General features: G+C 39.0%; 1 protein-coding gene across 3 annotated transcripts; it reads left to right on the top strand.

Annotated features, from left to right (window-relative positions):
* The first annotated feature begins 63 nt into the window (after positions 1–63).
* trim101 (tripartite motif containing 101) lies at positions 64–14,625 on the top strand. Of its 3 annotated transcripts, none has more exons than XM_034087566.2 (13): positions 64–566; positions 763–1,031; positions 2,993–3,202; positions 7,215–7,396; positions 7,836–8,016; positions 8,314–8,409; positions 8,738–8,815; positions 9,934–10,089; positions 10,405–10,427; positions 10,587–10,711; positions 12,083–12,435; positions 12,899–13,027; positions 13,725–14,625. In XM_034087566.2, exons 2-12 carry the CDS (start codon positions 1,020–1,022, stop codon positions 12,983–12,985), a joined length of 1,503 nt encoding a protein of 500 aa, XP_033943457.1. In that variant the 5' UTR covers positions 64–566; positions 763–1,019; the 3' UTR covers positions 12,986–13,027; positions 13,725–14,625. The 3 variants fall into 3 exon arrangements, with proteins under 3 accessions (XP_033943457.1, XP_033943456.1, XP_071059829.1); XM_034087565.2 differs by having other exon boundaries at positions 64–346; XM_071203728.1 differs by lacking the exon at positions 64–566 and having other exon boundaries at positions 573–1,031.
* Positions 14,626–16,149: the final 1,524 nt, after the last annotated feature.

Genomic DNA, 16,149 nt, shown 5'->3' on the forward strand with positions numbered 1-16,149 from the left:
GGTGTGTGTGTGTGTGTGTGTGTGTGTGTGTGTGTGTGTGTGTGTGTGTGTGTGTGTGTGTGTGTGTGTGTGTGTGTGTGTGTGTGTGTGTGTGTGTGTGTGTGTGTGTGTGTGTGTGTGTGTGTGTGTGTGTGTGTGTGTGTGTGAGAGAGTGTGTGTGTGAGTGAGAAACCTGATGCCCACCCCCCAACTCAATTCAGTTTGGGGGGGTGTGTTTCTCTCACTCAGGATGACTTTGCTGCAGATGGTGAGGGATCTGCCAACACACAAACACAGCAGGCGCTTCTTGTGTGAAAAAGAGGAATGGAGTGAGCAAGAGGAAGAAGAGGAACTGGAGGGTGAAAAGGTAGAGACACTCTGTCCTCTCCCGGCAGATTTGGTATCAACGCTCAACTATCGACTTTCTCTCCTTGGATAGGAACTTTTTTCTTGAACTGATTGACCTCGATGTGACTTCTTGATCTCAACTTTCAAATGTGTTTTCAGTGTCGACATCTGTGTATTTTTCTCGCTATTCAGCTGGACAACAAAGATTGCTCAAACTGTTTCCCTGACACCCTGACTAAGTGAGGAGGGTATTTCCAGAATCTGAGACAGTGTTTGGTCTTTGGTCTCTACGGTCAACAGCTTCATGCAAAACTTACACAACATCTTAAGTCATTTAAATCCTGGGGAATTAAATGCAGTATATTTTGTAAAGTTATTTGAAAAATACCATTATTCAGCCTACTAGCATTAATAATTGTTGATTTTGTTCATTAGAAACATCTGAAGATCAGCCGGCTCTCCCCTGGAGGACTCCTTGGTTGTTGGTGCTTTACTCAAAGTTCCATAATTGGATTTCTGGAAAACAACAGACAACTGGATTTGCTCATTGAGAAACAAATGGATTTTCAAACAACTTGGGCAAGCAGAAAGACCAGATCTGAAGAATGAACATCAACTGCCTCCAACTCTTTAATGACTCTTTAATTGCAAACTAAGCGCCAACAGACCAAACACACAACGCTTATCAGCAGATGGAGAGGAAGGTGAGTAACCATTTTTTCCAGCTTTTAACTCATATAATGTTTTGGTTTCGTTTTTTATGAAGGTGTCCTGTGCGGGTTTGTTGTCTTGTATGTTCCTTATAGTCTATGGTTTCTTCCCCTGTCGAGTTGTGTGTTGCCTGCTGTGATATTGCATTTCTCATGGTTTTGCTCATTAACGTCAAAGCATTTTTCAGAACGTTTTTAACAAGTCCATATTTACTTGAAATCTATTTAAAGTCAGGGCACTGTATTTCTTAATTAATGTTAACACTTATCAAACTAAGGTCATCTATCAAAGTGAACATTTAGTGCAGTTTGTTTTATCAACATATCTTTAGTTATTAAAATAATAATTAACAAACACTTATATTAAATGCAAAACTGACCTTCCACTACAGATCCATCACACATGCAGACAGACTTTATTGTACTTTTTCGAATATAAAATTATGCAGCAGTCATCTAAAATATTGCCGTTTTATAGAATAGGAAAACCATAAAAACATGGAGCTATATCATGTTAACTGTAACAATCAGATAGCTTTCATGAATAGTTACAACAGAAGATTTGAATTCCTACCTTAACCTTTATGTTGTGTTCGGGTCTCCGGTGACCCGTTTCAAGTTTAAATTATATAACAACAACTACGCTCTAGTTTTTTTTTATCGGAACAAGGCTTCATGATATCCTCCACAGCAGATATAAACACAAAACAGATTTTGACCATTTCAGCCAAGTCTGAGGGTCTCTAAACAAAATTGTGTATAATTTGGTGTTCGGGTCTGGGGAGACCCGGCAGAATTGTTGTGGGTGACTCGGGGTCAAATTTGGCCCAATCAAGATTCTTCTTTGACTTTAGACACCCCACCCTCACCCCCTTCATCCACTGTAACAATAATTTTTCGCAACATGCACCTGGTCTCCCCTCCCCCCACGGGAACTCGGCCTTTCTCAAAGAATATGTACACACACATGCACGTGTGCAATATGTGGTGTAATCTAATGTGTTTTCAAATCAAATCAAGTTTTATTTATATAGCACATTTTGGGCCATAACATAAAATTACAACAGCATTGTACGGTTATGAATGCATAATAAGTTAGTTATGATGTAGTTAAACAATATTGGATGATAGTCATTATTTTTGAGTGTTTTGGACTGAAATAAATCATGGGTCAAAAATCAAAATTGACCCGCGAACACCATGACTGGTAACAGCTTTTGAACACAACACAAGGGTTAAGGGATAATAAAAAGGGAAACAGGACTTAAGGATAAGTGAACATGAACAATCTGAAAACACTAACTTGAAGTTGTTTTTCAAACTAGCGAGCAGTGACTCAAGTTTATGCAGTTTATAACTTTATAACTAAAATGTGCAAAATCACAATGCCTGTTTGCTATCCTGGCTCGGATAAAATCATTGAAAGTGCTTCTAATTGATATGAGGGCTGGTTTCCACTGCAGCATGGCCACTAAAATATAACAAACAAATAGGATAAAAAAAGAACCTTATTATAACTTATTTGTATTCAATTGATGAGGATATTATTGATGAAAACCGGATTATTTCTCAAAACGTACAGTATGTTACAGTAATAATCCTTAATATCCACGGCTATTTGAATGTATAATAATAAAGCTTTATTTATATAGCAGTTTTCATACGACTCATGCAGCTCAAAGTGCTTTACAAAATGACACATCACAAGTTCAAATCAAACAGGCCTGATGAATCAAAGACATTTCCGTGCATGCAGCAAACTATAACATGTTATCAGGTTAATAGACACAAGGAAGTGAAATGTATGATAATACAAATAAAATAAATGATGGTTTCTCTCTGACAGATAAGACACAAGACAACTGAGTCGATGCATCAATATAAAATATAAATAATGTATCCCTCCACAAACACATTTGGCTGATCAGTGTGTTTATTGAATCATTTCTGAACAGGAGGAGGTGAAGTGTGGCGGAGCAGCCATGTCGCTGCCGGGGGAGCTGGGCTGCCTGCAGGGTGGGGGGGGAGCCGAGGGCGAGATGGGGCTGTCCTCCCTGGAGAAACAGCTGATCTGCCCCATCTGTCTGCAGCTTTTCAGCAAACCCGTGGTGATCCTGCCCTGCCAGCACAACCTCTGCAGGAAGTGTGCCAACGAGCTGTACCAGGTCAGTGACACTGCTGATGTGCACTGTGGTGTAAGGAGTACTTATGGAAAGGGGCCCTATAATGCTCATTTTCAGGTTCATAATTGTATTGTGTGCCTCTACTGTGACATGTCGCCATGCGAGAGATGGAGACTGTACATATAAAGCTGGATCACACTTGTCTTTCGTCACACACTTTTTATACCATGTGTGTAAGTGGGTGCAGTGGATTATCACTTTCTAAATTAAGATGTGTGGATGGTTCTGACTCCTTTGTTCTTGTACTTGAAAATCACCTGCTGAGAGCTATATTTACTGCTACTGTTCAGTGTGTGTGTCTGTTTCACATGTTTGATTCCAAATATTAGTTCTTAATTTCTGTTGTCCCACTTAACACTGCTTTAGTGGTATGCAACTAAACGTTTATTGTCGTACAAATGTTTGAAGTTCATTAGTCAGCTACATCTCAGAACAAAGATATTTTTTATTTTTACCCCACATAATTTAACTGACAGCTGTAGTTACTTTGCAGTAAGAATTGACTCACAAAAAACACTAAGCTTATAAATCCTCAGATCATCATGAATGTCTGTAGAAAATGTCAGAGCAATCCATCCAATATGTGTTGAGATGTTTCAGTGTGAACCAACATATTGGACTGAGAGATGCTAGAGCTACACAGCTAGCATGAACAAAACAAGAGCCTGTCTTTAACTATAGTCTAAAGAAATATGACTTTTCTTCCTGTACTACAAGAGACACATTTGAGTGGACTTTAAAGGAACTCAGTTTCTAAGAATAAAGATACAGATTTAGTTTTTCTGGGTCTTTATCACCACCAACTTCTGTAGTTTTATTATTTCCAAACCTGATGAGCACACACATTTTGTTCCAGTAATATTTTACCATCCAGCAGAGCTCACATGCACAGCTACACACACTTTACAAATGTGGAGTTCACTTGGGGGTTTGTGTGGGTTTATGTATAAGTGTTATGTGAGATGGAAATCTAATAGACTTTACTTTAACTGCCGTGCTCATGTTCATGACATTTGATACCAAGAAGGCTGTCCTGAAGAACACACACACACACACACACACACACACACACACACACACACACACACACACACACACACACACACACACACACACACACACACACACACACACACACACACACACACACACACACACACACACACACATACCTTGTATACATCACTTCAGGGGACATTACATTGACTTACATGCATTTCCTGGAGACTTATCCTAACCTTAAACATAACCAACACATGCCTAACCCTAACCCTAACCAAGTCTTCACCCTACAATTAATGATTCCCCTTATGGGGACCTCCAATTTGTCCCCATAAGGGTAGCCAGTCCCCACACGTGACTATGTAAACAGATTTAGGTCCCCACAAGTATAGTAATGCTAGACCACACACACACACACACACACACACGCACGCACGCACGCACGCACGCACGCACGCACGCACGCACGCACGCACACACACACACACACACACACACACACACACACACACACACACACACACACACACACACACACACACACACACACACACACACACACACACACACACACACACAGTCTTGCCCAGCTACTAATCTTCCCTCATTGCTCAACTTTTTAATATCATTTGGAAACAAATTCAAGTGTAATTGCCAAGTACGTTATTCACATACAATAAATAAGCCATACAAATAAGATATTACGAGAAAATAAAATATAGGAAAAGTACTACCATAGTTAAGAAACATAAATATAGAATACAAAAATAACTAAAAATACAACCAAAATACTTAGACATAAACAAATATGTATAATATAACTGTACCAGTGAGAACAAATAAATGTTATTAGTCTAATAGTATTTGACGGTTTTAAATGTTTTTGCTGGATAATCTTTGTAAATTCAGAAAAAATTAATGTAATCTGTGAAAGATATAGTTTTGCCAGGATGCTTCAAAAATGTGTTGTTGTTCAAATCTTTTCCATATACAATACTCTGTTGTAATACTCATTTTACCAACAGTAGGCTGATGCGCAAGACTACCCCATGTTCTCAATAGGACTTAAATAATTTATGTTTTCTTTACATGAGTACTACAATAACCACAGATGTCATTTATAATAATGACAAAAACGTGCAGGACATAAAAAAAGAAAAGCTGTACTTTATTGTCTCTGAGGGGACATTTTGTTTTTTAAATCTGCTAGACATAGTGCAACCTATGAGTGCAACCAACATGAAACAATACAGACACCCTGAATGCAGAAAGCTTGATGAAATGTTGGCATTTTCAGAGACATGGTAGATATATTTAATGTGTAGAGACGAGAACTTTGTAACACAGATTAACGAGGTGACAAGTGCATTATATAGCAGAATGTTTTGAGCAGGATGTAGTCATTTTCTTTGACTGTCAAATCGTGTGACTGTTGACACAGCTGATATAAATCCTAACATGATAAAGCTTCTCTCTCTCTCTCTGATCCCCCCCCCCCCCCCCCCCCCCCCCCCCCGCTGATCCCCCCCACAGGCAGCAGCAGCTGAAGCTTATTACCAGGAACTATTTCAGGATCCTCGTCCTCTAACCTTCCCGCCGTCTCTCTGTCACTTTCTACACATACATCTGTCCTCCCCTAACTCTCAATTCACTAAATATTTTTTCCGCTTCTGCTCGGCTTTCTCTTGTGATCTCTCATTGTGTTACTATCTTTTACCCACTACACTTCCCATTCATACTACTGTATCTGTCTAAAGTTAACTTACTAAAGTAAACTAAAACATTTAGCTGAAAGACAATATCTTAAACTTGTGTCACTTGAAATCATTCTAACTACTGCTGGAGTAAGTAGTAGTAAATACATTATTGAATTTGAAGTGCCTCATGTTTGTAGCGATTGAGAAAAAGTCTTGCAATTAGTTTTATTTGATTTGACTTATTTGTCAAACTACAGAAATATGATTTGAACTGCTTTGAGAATAAGATCACATCAGAGGAGGTCGACATCACGTCAGCTAGCTCACTGAAGTTACTGTAAAGTACCTGACCATTGGGGAACTAGCTAGCCACAGCTTCATATTGTTTATCTTGGTTTGATTACACATTATAAAAGTATTTTTATAAATGGGACCTATTTTGCCCTAAGTGTTACTCTAGGCCTGGTTTAATATCTAACTCAGTTGTATTAAATATGTAGTTAAGGGCAGTGGCGGTTCTAGACCAATTTGACTGGGGGGGCCACTGGGGGGCCAGTTATTTTCTGAGGGGGGCACAATAAATGCAGGACGAAAAAGAGAACTAGACAGTATGAAGTAATTGCGCATAAGAAAACAATGCAATACAGTTATTGATATTTGTTCCAGTACACTTATTTATTTCAGATAGATCTTATAGTTATTACTGTTAGCTTCAGCTTAAGTTATAGTGCAATGTTTGCACTAACACCATATTTATATAAAAATAAAGGCAATGAACAGTTACATCTCTACTTTGCATAAGGGTGTCTGCACAATCTCACATTACAGCAACAAAATCCTGCAGTTTTTGGCAAACCGAGTACCAGAAAATATACATTTAAAAAAAATTCAGGGGGATCAGAGGTCAGTGTTAGGGGGGCACTGGCCCCCCCTGGCCCTCTCCTATAGCCGCCCCTGGTTAAGGGCTGGAAAAGGTTTAAGGAAACTGATTATAAACTATAGAGTGAACATTATTCTGTGTATGTCTGTGTGTGTCTGGTCTTGTTTTACCCAGTTACCTGTCCTAAACTAACTTTGACTTCATCCAGACATTTGGAAGACTTTACTCCCTTGTTGACCCCGACTGATATTAACATTGTTGCTAACTATCGAATACCAGCAAGCAGCTGTGTTGTAAGACAGCACACTTCCAACTGTTGGGTGTTGAAAGTCAGCAATGGAGGATTAAAGAGAGCTGAACATTCCTTTCTTCAAATAAATAATGACATCATTAAATATAACTTCTTTCTGTGCAGCCCTCCCTCTTCAGCGCTCGTACCACCATGCAGGTGAGCAGCGGGCGTTTCCGCTGTCCCTCCTGCTCACAGGAAGTGATTCTGGATCGGCACGGGGTCTACGGCCTGCAGAGGAACCTGCTGGTGGAGAACATCATCGACGTCTACAAACAGGAACTCAGCAACAACAGCAAGGCCACAAGGTGAAGAGAGACAAGAATCATGATGTAAAATGCACTTCCATGCACAGTGAAGGTCATTCTGAAGTGTGATTACTAGTTACCTTGTTGTAACGTAATACATCATTTCATTATTTAAAGATTTGAAATTCCACTTGTAGGTACCAGCTCGAAACGCTGATACTGTCACATCTTAAAATTCACCAATAAAGCTTATATTGCCAAAGGATTGATCTGATGTTGACAAAAGCAACAAACTTCTATTTATAAATGAGCAGAATTGACATAATATAGTTCCCTTGAAGACAAAGACACTCATCCCTTATCCCCTTAATGTGGCAAGAAATGTGTAAAAATACAAGAATCATATATAATAGGATTATCTCAGCACTCATGCTAGTTATTGATTGCTATGCAGTATAATAATAATATTTCAATAGTAAACATCTCTCTGTCTCTGCAGCCCCCTCCCCCCTCCTCCCCCGGCTCCTTCTGATCATGTGACCTGTTCGGACCATGAGGGGGAGAAGGTCAACATCTTCTGTCTCACCTGTCAGGTTCCCACCTGCTCGCTGTGTAAAGTGTTCGGGGCTCATCAGGCCTGTCAGGTGGCTCCTCTCTCTGACGTCTGCCAGCAGCAGAAGGTATCTGATACTCTAAATACTGTACTTCTAAAAAACCTTTAAACTAATATAATTTGGTTGTTTTTTTTGGGTCATTGTCTCTTTTGTTCTGTGGTTTTTGCTATGGTTGTTTTAAGTGTAATCAGGCTTTGTATCATCTTGTGTCTTTTGAGAATAAAAGGGAAAAGGCAAAACATAGTTAAAGTTCTAGGTCCAGGTTAATTACAGATGTATTGGTTGATTATATAACTTAAGGCTGTAAATAACTCCTCATCATAAGCCTTAATAACATCTCTTTTACTTGCTTCTGTTTCCCAGGATGATCTGAGTGAAGCGGTCAGTTCTCTGGTGGCCTTCAGCGACAAAGTCCAGGCTTTAATCAATACGCTGGAAGAGACCTGCAGGATCATAGAGGTGTGTGTGTGTGTGTGTGTGTGTGTGTGTGTGTGTGTGTGTGTGTGTGTGTGTGTGTGTGTGTGTGTGTGTGTGTGTGTGTTCACAATGTGTAAAAAGTTTGTATTTATGTTTTACTTAGTCACACAAGATTAATCCGCTGCTGAAAATAGTCCCCAATAAACAGAGCATTTGTTGGGGACTATTTTCTCTTCAAAAGGTCTTCAAAAGTGTTGTTTCTACGTGTGGAGCTAACCCATGCTGTCTGCCTGTCTATGGTAACAATAACACTGTAAAAGTAAATGAATATGCTAAAACTCTCATTTGACTTTGTTTACTCTCTCTGCAGGAGAATAGTAAGGCTCAGAAACAGAGTGTGTGTGAGAAGTTCAACCGAGTGAATTCAATCCTGGAGGAGAGACAAAAGGTCAGTTTTTTTTTTCTTCTCTTATTGTTTATTAATTAATGTCTGTGGTGGCCCTGATAAACAGTGATTGAATTTAACTATATTTAAGTACAATGTTGACATTTTTCTTCCACAACTGCTGATAAACCCCATTTATAGACATACTTAGCTCTATCAATCAATCAATCAATCAGTGTTTATTTATATAGCCCAATATCACAAATGTTACATTTGTCTCAGTGGTCTTCACAGTTTGTACAGAATATCAGTATGACAATACGACACCCTCTGTCCTTAGACCCTCACATCGTACAAGGAAAAACTTCCGAAGAAAACCCACAGTTTAAAGGGAAAAATGGGAGAAACCTCAGGGAGAGCAACAGAGGAGGGATCCCTCTCCCAGGACGGACAGACGTGCAATAGATGCCGTGTGTAAATTGAAAAGATAATACATTTGCAACATAGGTAGTCCAAATGTTTGGAAATGCATGTGTGTATAATAGGAAGATGAATCCACGAGGATATCCATCCAGGACTTATGATCCAGGACCACAGCCACGACTCAAGATCCAGGGCTCGCGATCCAGGACACAGGACCGCAGGATCATCCATGACTCCGGATCCCGGCGTATATAGACACCAAAAAGAAAGACATTTGGGGAAGCTGGGTTAATCGGAACATGAGAGTACACAGGTATAGACAGAGAGAAGGAAGAAGTAAGAAGTAAGATGTCCCCCGACAAACTAAGCCTATATCAGCAAAACTAGGGGCTGAATCTAATCAGCCCTAACTATAAGCTTTATCAAAAAGGAAGGTCTTAAGCGCACTCTACTTGGAAGGAAGGTCTTAAGCGCTCTCGAAGCGCTCTAGAACTTGTAGCGGCGATAGGAGTAATAATGGCAAAGAAATGGAAGCAGTTACAGTAGTAGCACGGCTGAATATATTAAATATGAAAAAGAGTAAGAGTATGTATATTAAAAAAAAAAAAATGCAGTACATTATAAAAAATGCAGTACATTATAAACATTCAAAATGTCAACACGTTTTGTAGGTACAAATGTTATGTAATGTCAGCAAGTATAGCAGTAATAGTGCTTGCAGTTGTATATTGTTGTCTTCATCTTCGTCATCATTGCAGGTGATGATGCAGCGAATCAGCTCGGAGCAGGAAGAGAAAACAGGCCACGCCCAGGCACTGATGCGTTGCTATGGAGACAGCGTGGAGGCCAACAGCAAACTGATGGAGAGAGCAACGAGCAGCATGGAGGAGCCCGACATGGCCGCCTTCGTTAAGGTGTGTGTGTGTGTGTGTGTGTGTGTGTGTGTGTGTGTGTGTGTGTGTGTGTGTGTGTGTGTGTGTGTGTGTGTGTGTGTGTGTGTGTGTGCGTGTGTGTGTGTGTGTGTGTGTGTGTGTGTGTGTGTGTGTGTGTGTGTGTGTGTATTATCAATACGATAATGAGTTGAAATGTAATTGTTCTCCCTCCCTTTGCTTCTCCCTGTATTGTTTTTTGTACGGTCTACGTGTCTAGTCGAAAGAAATGTAAATAAAGACCTAATTGCCATTCAAAAGTTTGTTTTTTATTCTCTTTTTCTTGAATCTTCCCTCCAGAATTCAAGAGAGCTGATCACACAGTGAGTATTACAATTGTGTTCCCATGATGTATTTTGACATTTTCTGTACCAAACATAATCATTTCTTAAATGTAGTCTACCCTCATTTGTGTGTCCGACATTCCTTCCATTTCCAACAACTCACTGTAACTCTCCTCCGTTCCCCCTCTACCTCCCCAGAGTGATAACAGCGAGCAGCTCCTGTCCGTCAGAGAAACTGAAAGCAGGTTTTGAGAGTTTGAGTCACTACACATTCAACTTCAGTCGACAGGAGCGAGCTTTGAAGAGCATCGACTTCTTCAAAGGTGAGAAGAGAGACTGGAAGACACTTTGAAACGTTATCTTTAAAACCGCCTGTATGTTGCACAGGACACATTGCAGCTGCACCAACACCTTTCTGCCCACTTTAATTCTACATCTGCAGCTTTACAAATACTGACTGCCAAAACATAAGATCTGAAATATTGAAACAAATGTGTTAACATAGCAACCTTTTATATTATTAAAACATTTATAAACCCATTCATTGACAATGTGATGATATCTGTTATATCCCTTTGTGTGCTGTTTGCTCTTTTTCTCCCTAAATGCGCTTAATATATGATCGCAAGATCCGTCATTTCATTTAAATAAACCTCATTAAACACAATTACATTTCTTAAGATGATTAAGGAAAAAATGTTAATCAAGTGTTTTGTGTGCTTGTGACGGCTGCACTGAGCGGCACTCAGACTGTGGGTGCACCATAAACTCAGTAACTCGATCTGCGGAGTTTTTTCATTTGAGGTCTATGGGTCTGCTCCAAAAATAGTTGGTTGCTGCAGGAGGGAAAGAGAGAATGAGTTACATCTCTCAAACCCCACTGCAGTCAGCATGTCGTTGTGTCCCTGGGCAAGACACTTCATAACAATAATGATAATAATAAATTGTATTTCTATAGCGCTTTTCTTGAACCCAAAGACGCTTTACATTTTGAGGGAGGGGAGACAAACAAGGACAGGCAAAAAAAATAACTTCACTTCACCCCAAATTGCTCCTGTGGGGATTGCCCACAGTATTGAGTATGTAAGTCACTTTGGATTAAAGCTTCTAACAAGTGACATGTACAGTAATGTAATGTAATGTAAAATACCACACTACTAATACCAGACTGTTTTTAAAAAGTAAAATGCCTGCATTTAAAACCTTACTTAAGTAAAAGTATGTAAGTGTTATCAGCAAAACGTATTCAACAGTATGAAAAGTGAAAGTATAGTCACCCCTGTGATCCCCTGTTTGACTATAATTGTTGTTGTTGTTTGTATTAATTCATCAACAATTGTATACTGTAGCTGTCCTGTCAGAACTACATATCTCTTAAAAAAGCCAACTTTTGATGCAAAAAACAGCCCTGTGTGTTGTTTTGTGAGGAAGCATTATCACGCTTACATAATTATGTTAATGATGTGCTTTTAACTAGCTGCACTAACACATGCAGTAATATTATACGATTTGAACCATAAATATATAACATTTTCTAATATTAGTTATCGCTGTAACCTGGTAGAGATCATGTATTGTAATATTGGAGTTTATAGATAAAGAACAATAATATTTATTATCCAATTCAATCTTAATTAAACAAGACTTGTACATGTCCAAACACCCATTCAGTCTCAGCAGTGTTGTTCTTGCAGTTGTGGAAGACGTTCCTGAAGAACCCAAAGTGGAACCAGAACCAGAGCTCATTGTGCAGAAAGTGGAGCCAAAGCACCATCAGGAAACCTCCACCAACAGCCCGCAGTCGGTTTTAAAACCAGTTGAAGAGCCGATCGCAGCACTGACCCCCCCTCCAGAGGAAGCAGGTCTGCTCAGGGGCTTTGAGGAGCCTGAGGGGGGGGTCCTGCAGACGGAGACCCGCGACCCGGGAGTAAATGACGCAGGGTCGGGTCTGATGAAGGACCAAACTGAGCAGGAGAAAGAGGAGGCTCCTCATCCCGTTAAGGAGGCACATATCTGTGAAGAGCCGGAGGGGATGAGCACGCTACAGGTAACATATCACACCTGCTGTCAAGAAACTACAACATACTTGTATTAAAGTGTAAACCATCTTAGTTCTTTTGTAAATCTAAAAGATATTATTGTTTTATACAGACCATGCAGCTCGAGTTAATGTTATAGTCAATGTTCATTTGTAAGTGATAAAAATGTTTTGTATGAGATGTCAAGTGTTGATTGAAAATGTGTTTATACCCTCTAAATAAAGTAAAAGAGTTAGCTCGAATAAATGAAAAGTACCTTGAATTTGTACTTAAATACCTCAGTGTACCTCGTTTCATTGCACCGCTGGATACAGTTGTTTCCTTCCTTCTTTTTCTCCACTTTAAAGTATTTCTGGTGCAGCATCATCTCTCTCTGTTCTCGAGTCACTACTGTTTCTACCTGCATTCTATCTCTCGTCTCTTTACTTTCCATCTTCATCCATCTCACCCAATCTCTCCGTCTCCCTGCAGGTGGTCACTCTGCTCTTCTACCTGCTGGCCTTCCTGGTCATCCTGCAGAGGGTTTGGGCTTACATCGGCTTCTTCATCTGCACATAACACCAGCAGGAGAACATCCACCCTCACTGCTGCTCAGCTCAGGTACAATCCTCCTGGCTTTTATTATGAAAAAAGTAGTTAAACTGCCAATTAACTTTTTTTTTTTTTAAATGCTGGCATGTAAATGATGCAGATTAAGACTATTCTTAATAATTTCTAGTAAAATATTTCCCCAATGAAAATATACTCATACTTTCTAATTATATTACAAGAAGAACAAGGACATAGAAGAAGTATTGAAGTATTGGTATTGATGTCCCAGCCATAATATTGTATAGAAAAATTATACATAGCAGTAAAACATATTTAACGCATCATCATTTGAACTTATCACATGTACTGTACCCTGTAATCATTTCAATTCGTTTTTTTTGTTTTTGCAAATTGATTTCTAAGTATTTCTCAAGCACAAAGTTGTTACACACCCTAACTAACATCTTAATCACTAACATCTTGTACTATTCTGCTGTACTTACATATTTGTTTCATTGATACCCAGTTTATACTAAAGACAGTGTTCTCTCGCCTCTGCTGGCACCTTGTGGTAGAACTGTGTACTTATAGTTAAGATTGTTAACTAAAACAACATTATAACATAATACAGAAGTATTTGTACAGTGTGGTTTGAATACTTTTGAATCAAGAACTTGAATACTTACTCCACCACTGTTGTTCACCACAAGTATCTCTGAGTCTTAGATATTCATATAAAACCATCTGTTGTCCCTCTTTGCTCCAGATGGAGACGGAGACAGGAAGTCCTGCTCACACCGGTCCTCCTCTCTCCTCCTCTTCCTCCTCTTTCACCCTCAGCGAGGCTCCTCGTCGACCCAGCTTCAGCTTCTCGTGGCTGAAGACCCTCCACAAGAAGAATGAGAGGAGAGAGAGAAGCTTTTTAGAGGAGAGGTTGTTCTGAGGAAAGAAAGAAAGACAGAAAGAAAGAAAGAAGGAAGGATGCACTCCGGAGTCAGATTCCTCAGCTCAGTGGTGCCCTAAGACTGAACGCATATTGTACTTGGATAACACTTCAGAATGAGTGGTAGTTTTTTGAACAATCTGTTATTTTTAAACATTACTTTAGGTCTGTGTGCCTAAAGGGGAAAACACTGACTTGGGTAAACCGATGGAAGAGAAAAAGATGTTTCCCTTTCACAACAAAGGTCTTCACAACTTTCAAGATTGTGGTTATATTTATCGTTAGCAGAGGAGTACTAACACTGAAGACAAAATGGTAGTTTAGTATTCATGATGGTATTGTAGTAAAGTAGCTAGGGTCACTCAAGTACTGTGTAAGTTTTACAGGTGATGTGTGCCTAAGGTCAGAAATGGGGAGAAGAATAGTTGTTAATGTTAGAAAAACAAATGTTTCAACAGTATGATGGTGAATGTTTTTAAATTAAGTTTAAAGAAGTCCAGTTTGCAGTGCACCACTTAAAGTGTGTGCTTTTGTATGTCACCTGTCATTCAGTGTGGTATCTGTTTTCCGATGTATTTGCAGCAGGTTTTATGTGTATCTGTGTGTCTGAGCACTTTTTCCTTTGGAGCGTTTGATGTTTTGTAAGCTGGTGTTTTTGCATAATGCAAGACATCAATTTGATTGATAAATGTAAAGATGGAATAAATATTATTTTATTCACGGACACTTGCTCTAATGCACACTTTTTTAATGTATAAATAATTAAACTACAAAACAACAGCAAAGAAGCCTTGTCTTTCAAAGTCCAACAGGAGAAATGTCCCTAACCAAAAATATTTTTGACAACAGCTGTTTCTGTGACGTCATTTGACCATACCGGAAAATAAATACTCAGAACCCCAAACCTGTAAACGGTGAAGAACACAACTTCCGGTTTGGAGGACACGCCTTTAAAATAAAAGCACGAAAACAAAATGAGCTTTACCGAAGCATCTAAACTTCGTTGCACATTTGAGTTGAATACTTTATTTGAACAGCAGCATCGCTCGCTGAGTTTAAAATGTGTATTTGCTGTCTTTGTCTTAATGAAATCTTAAAATAATTACTACAAGTTATAATAACAATAAAGCAGGTAATTCACTTAGAAGATACAAATGTGAATGAAATCAGTGTTTCCCGAAGAACAAGATGATGTCATTAAATCTATTTGTTGTCCAAATATTAAAGATAGAAAGTGTACTGTCATAGAGGAAGAAAGAAACCAAAAACATCTATAAATAGAAAGATAGATTAGATTGTTTTGATTAATATAATTATTTAATTATCATAGACCATTGAGAGGTTGGAATCAGATCAGTTTTCTTAAACATTACATTAAAGGTAACCTATCATGCTATTTCTAAGCAATAGCATAGGTCTCAGATATATACAAAAATATAAAAAACATGTCGTGTTTTGCTCAAAATACCAAACAGATCACCCATTCCAGCCATGCCTCATCCCTTTATTTCACTTCCTGTTTCAAAAGTGCTGATTTGGGGTATAAAGCTTTAAAAAAATTAAATAATTGATACAAAATAAAAAAGGAGGGGGCTGAGCTCATGCGAGAGATTCTACCAGATATTGCGGTGATGAAATGCCATATCATGGATATCAAGGATGTCAAGGATTATTTCTGAAACATTATGGAGCTCAAAGGCATTCGCTCTTGCTGGTTATACCACAAGGTGAGTTCCTTTTTATTTCCTGCTTCTTCACACACATGCTCTCCAGTACAGGTTAGCTCTGAGTGTTAGCGATGCTAATGTAAACATGCACCGACCATATTGTCCAACAGTTGGGCATTGTTTCTGATAGGGCCATGGGTGTAAAGCCAGCCTACATTTCCGATAGTACGTCATATCGGACGCAAATCTGGATCAGCTCCGTTGCTGCCCCGTTTTTAGAGATTTGGGTACGGAGGAAAAAGAGAGGGTTTTATTTTCTGACGCTGCGTGAGTTCCCCGACACACCGGGGACAAAATACATAAAAAAAAGTGCATTTTACATGATAGGTCCCCTTTAATGTATTTATATTTATCCTTATAGTTGGTGATTCATTTAACATAATCAAAATAATAATTAATGTATTAAAGCGTATATTTCAACCTTCGCAGTTCTACTGTTTTCTATGTTTATAATGCACAAACACTTATCTTATTTCGAAATTCCTCACCGGATGTGCGTGTGCTCCAGCCGTTAGCTTCAC

Source organism: Pseudochaenichthys georgianus, chromosome 7, assembly GCF_902827115.2.
Source record: "Pseudochaenichthys georgianus chromosome 7, fPseGeo1.2, whole genome shotgun sequence".
NCBI classification, from domain to species: Eukaryota; Metazoa; Chordata; class Actinopteri; order Perciformes; family Channichthyidae; genus Pseudochaenichthys; species Pseudochaenichthys georgianus.

Coding starts and splice junctions, on each gene's coding strand:
- trim101 (XM_034087566.2), top strand. Junction 10,712..12,082: donor GAGCATCGACTTCTTCAAAG/GTGAGAAGAGAG, acceptor TTGTTCTTGCAG/TTGTGGAAGACGTTCCTGAA. Junction 12,436..12,898: donor AGGGGATGAGCACGCTACAG/GTAACATATCAC, acceptor GTCTCCCTGCAG/GTGGTCACTCTGCTCTTCTA.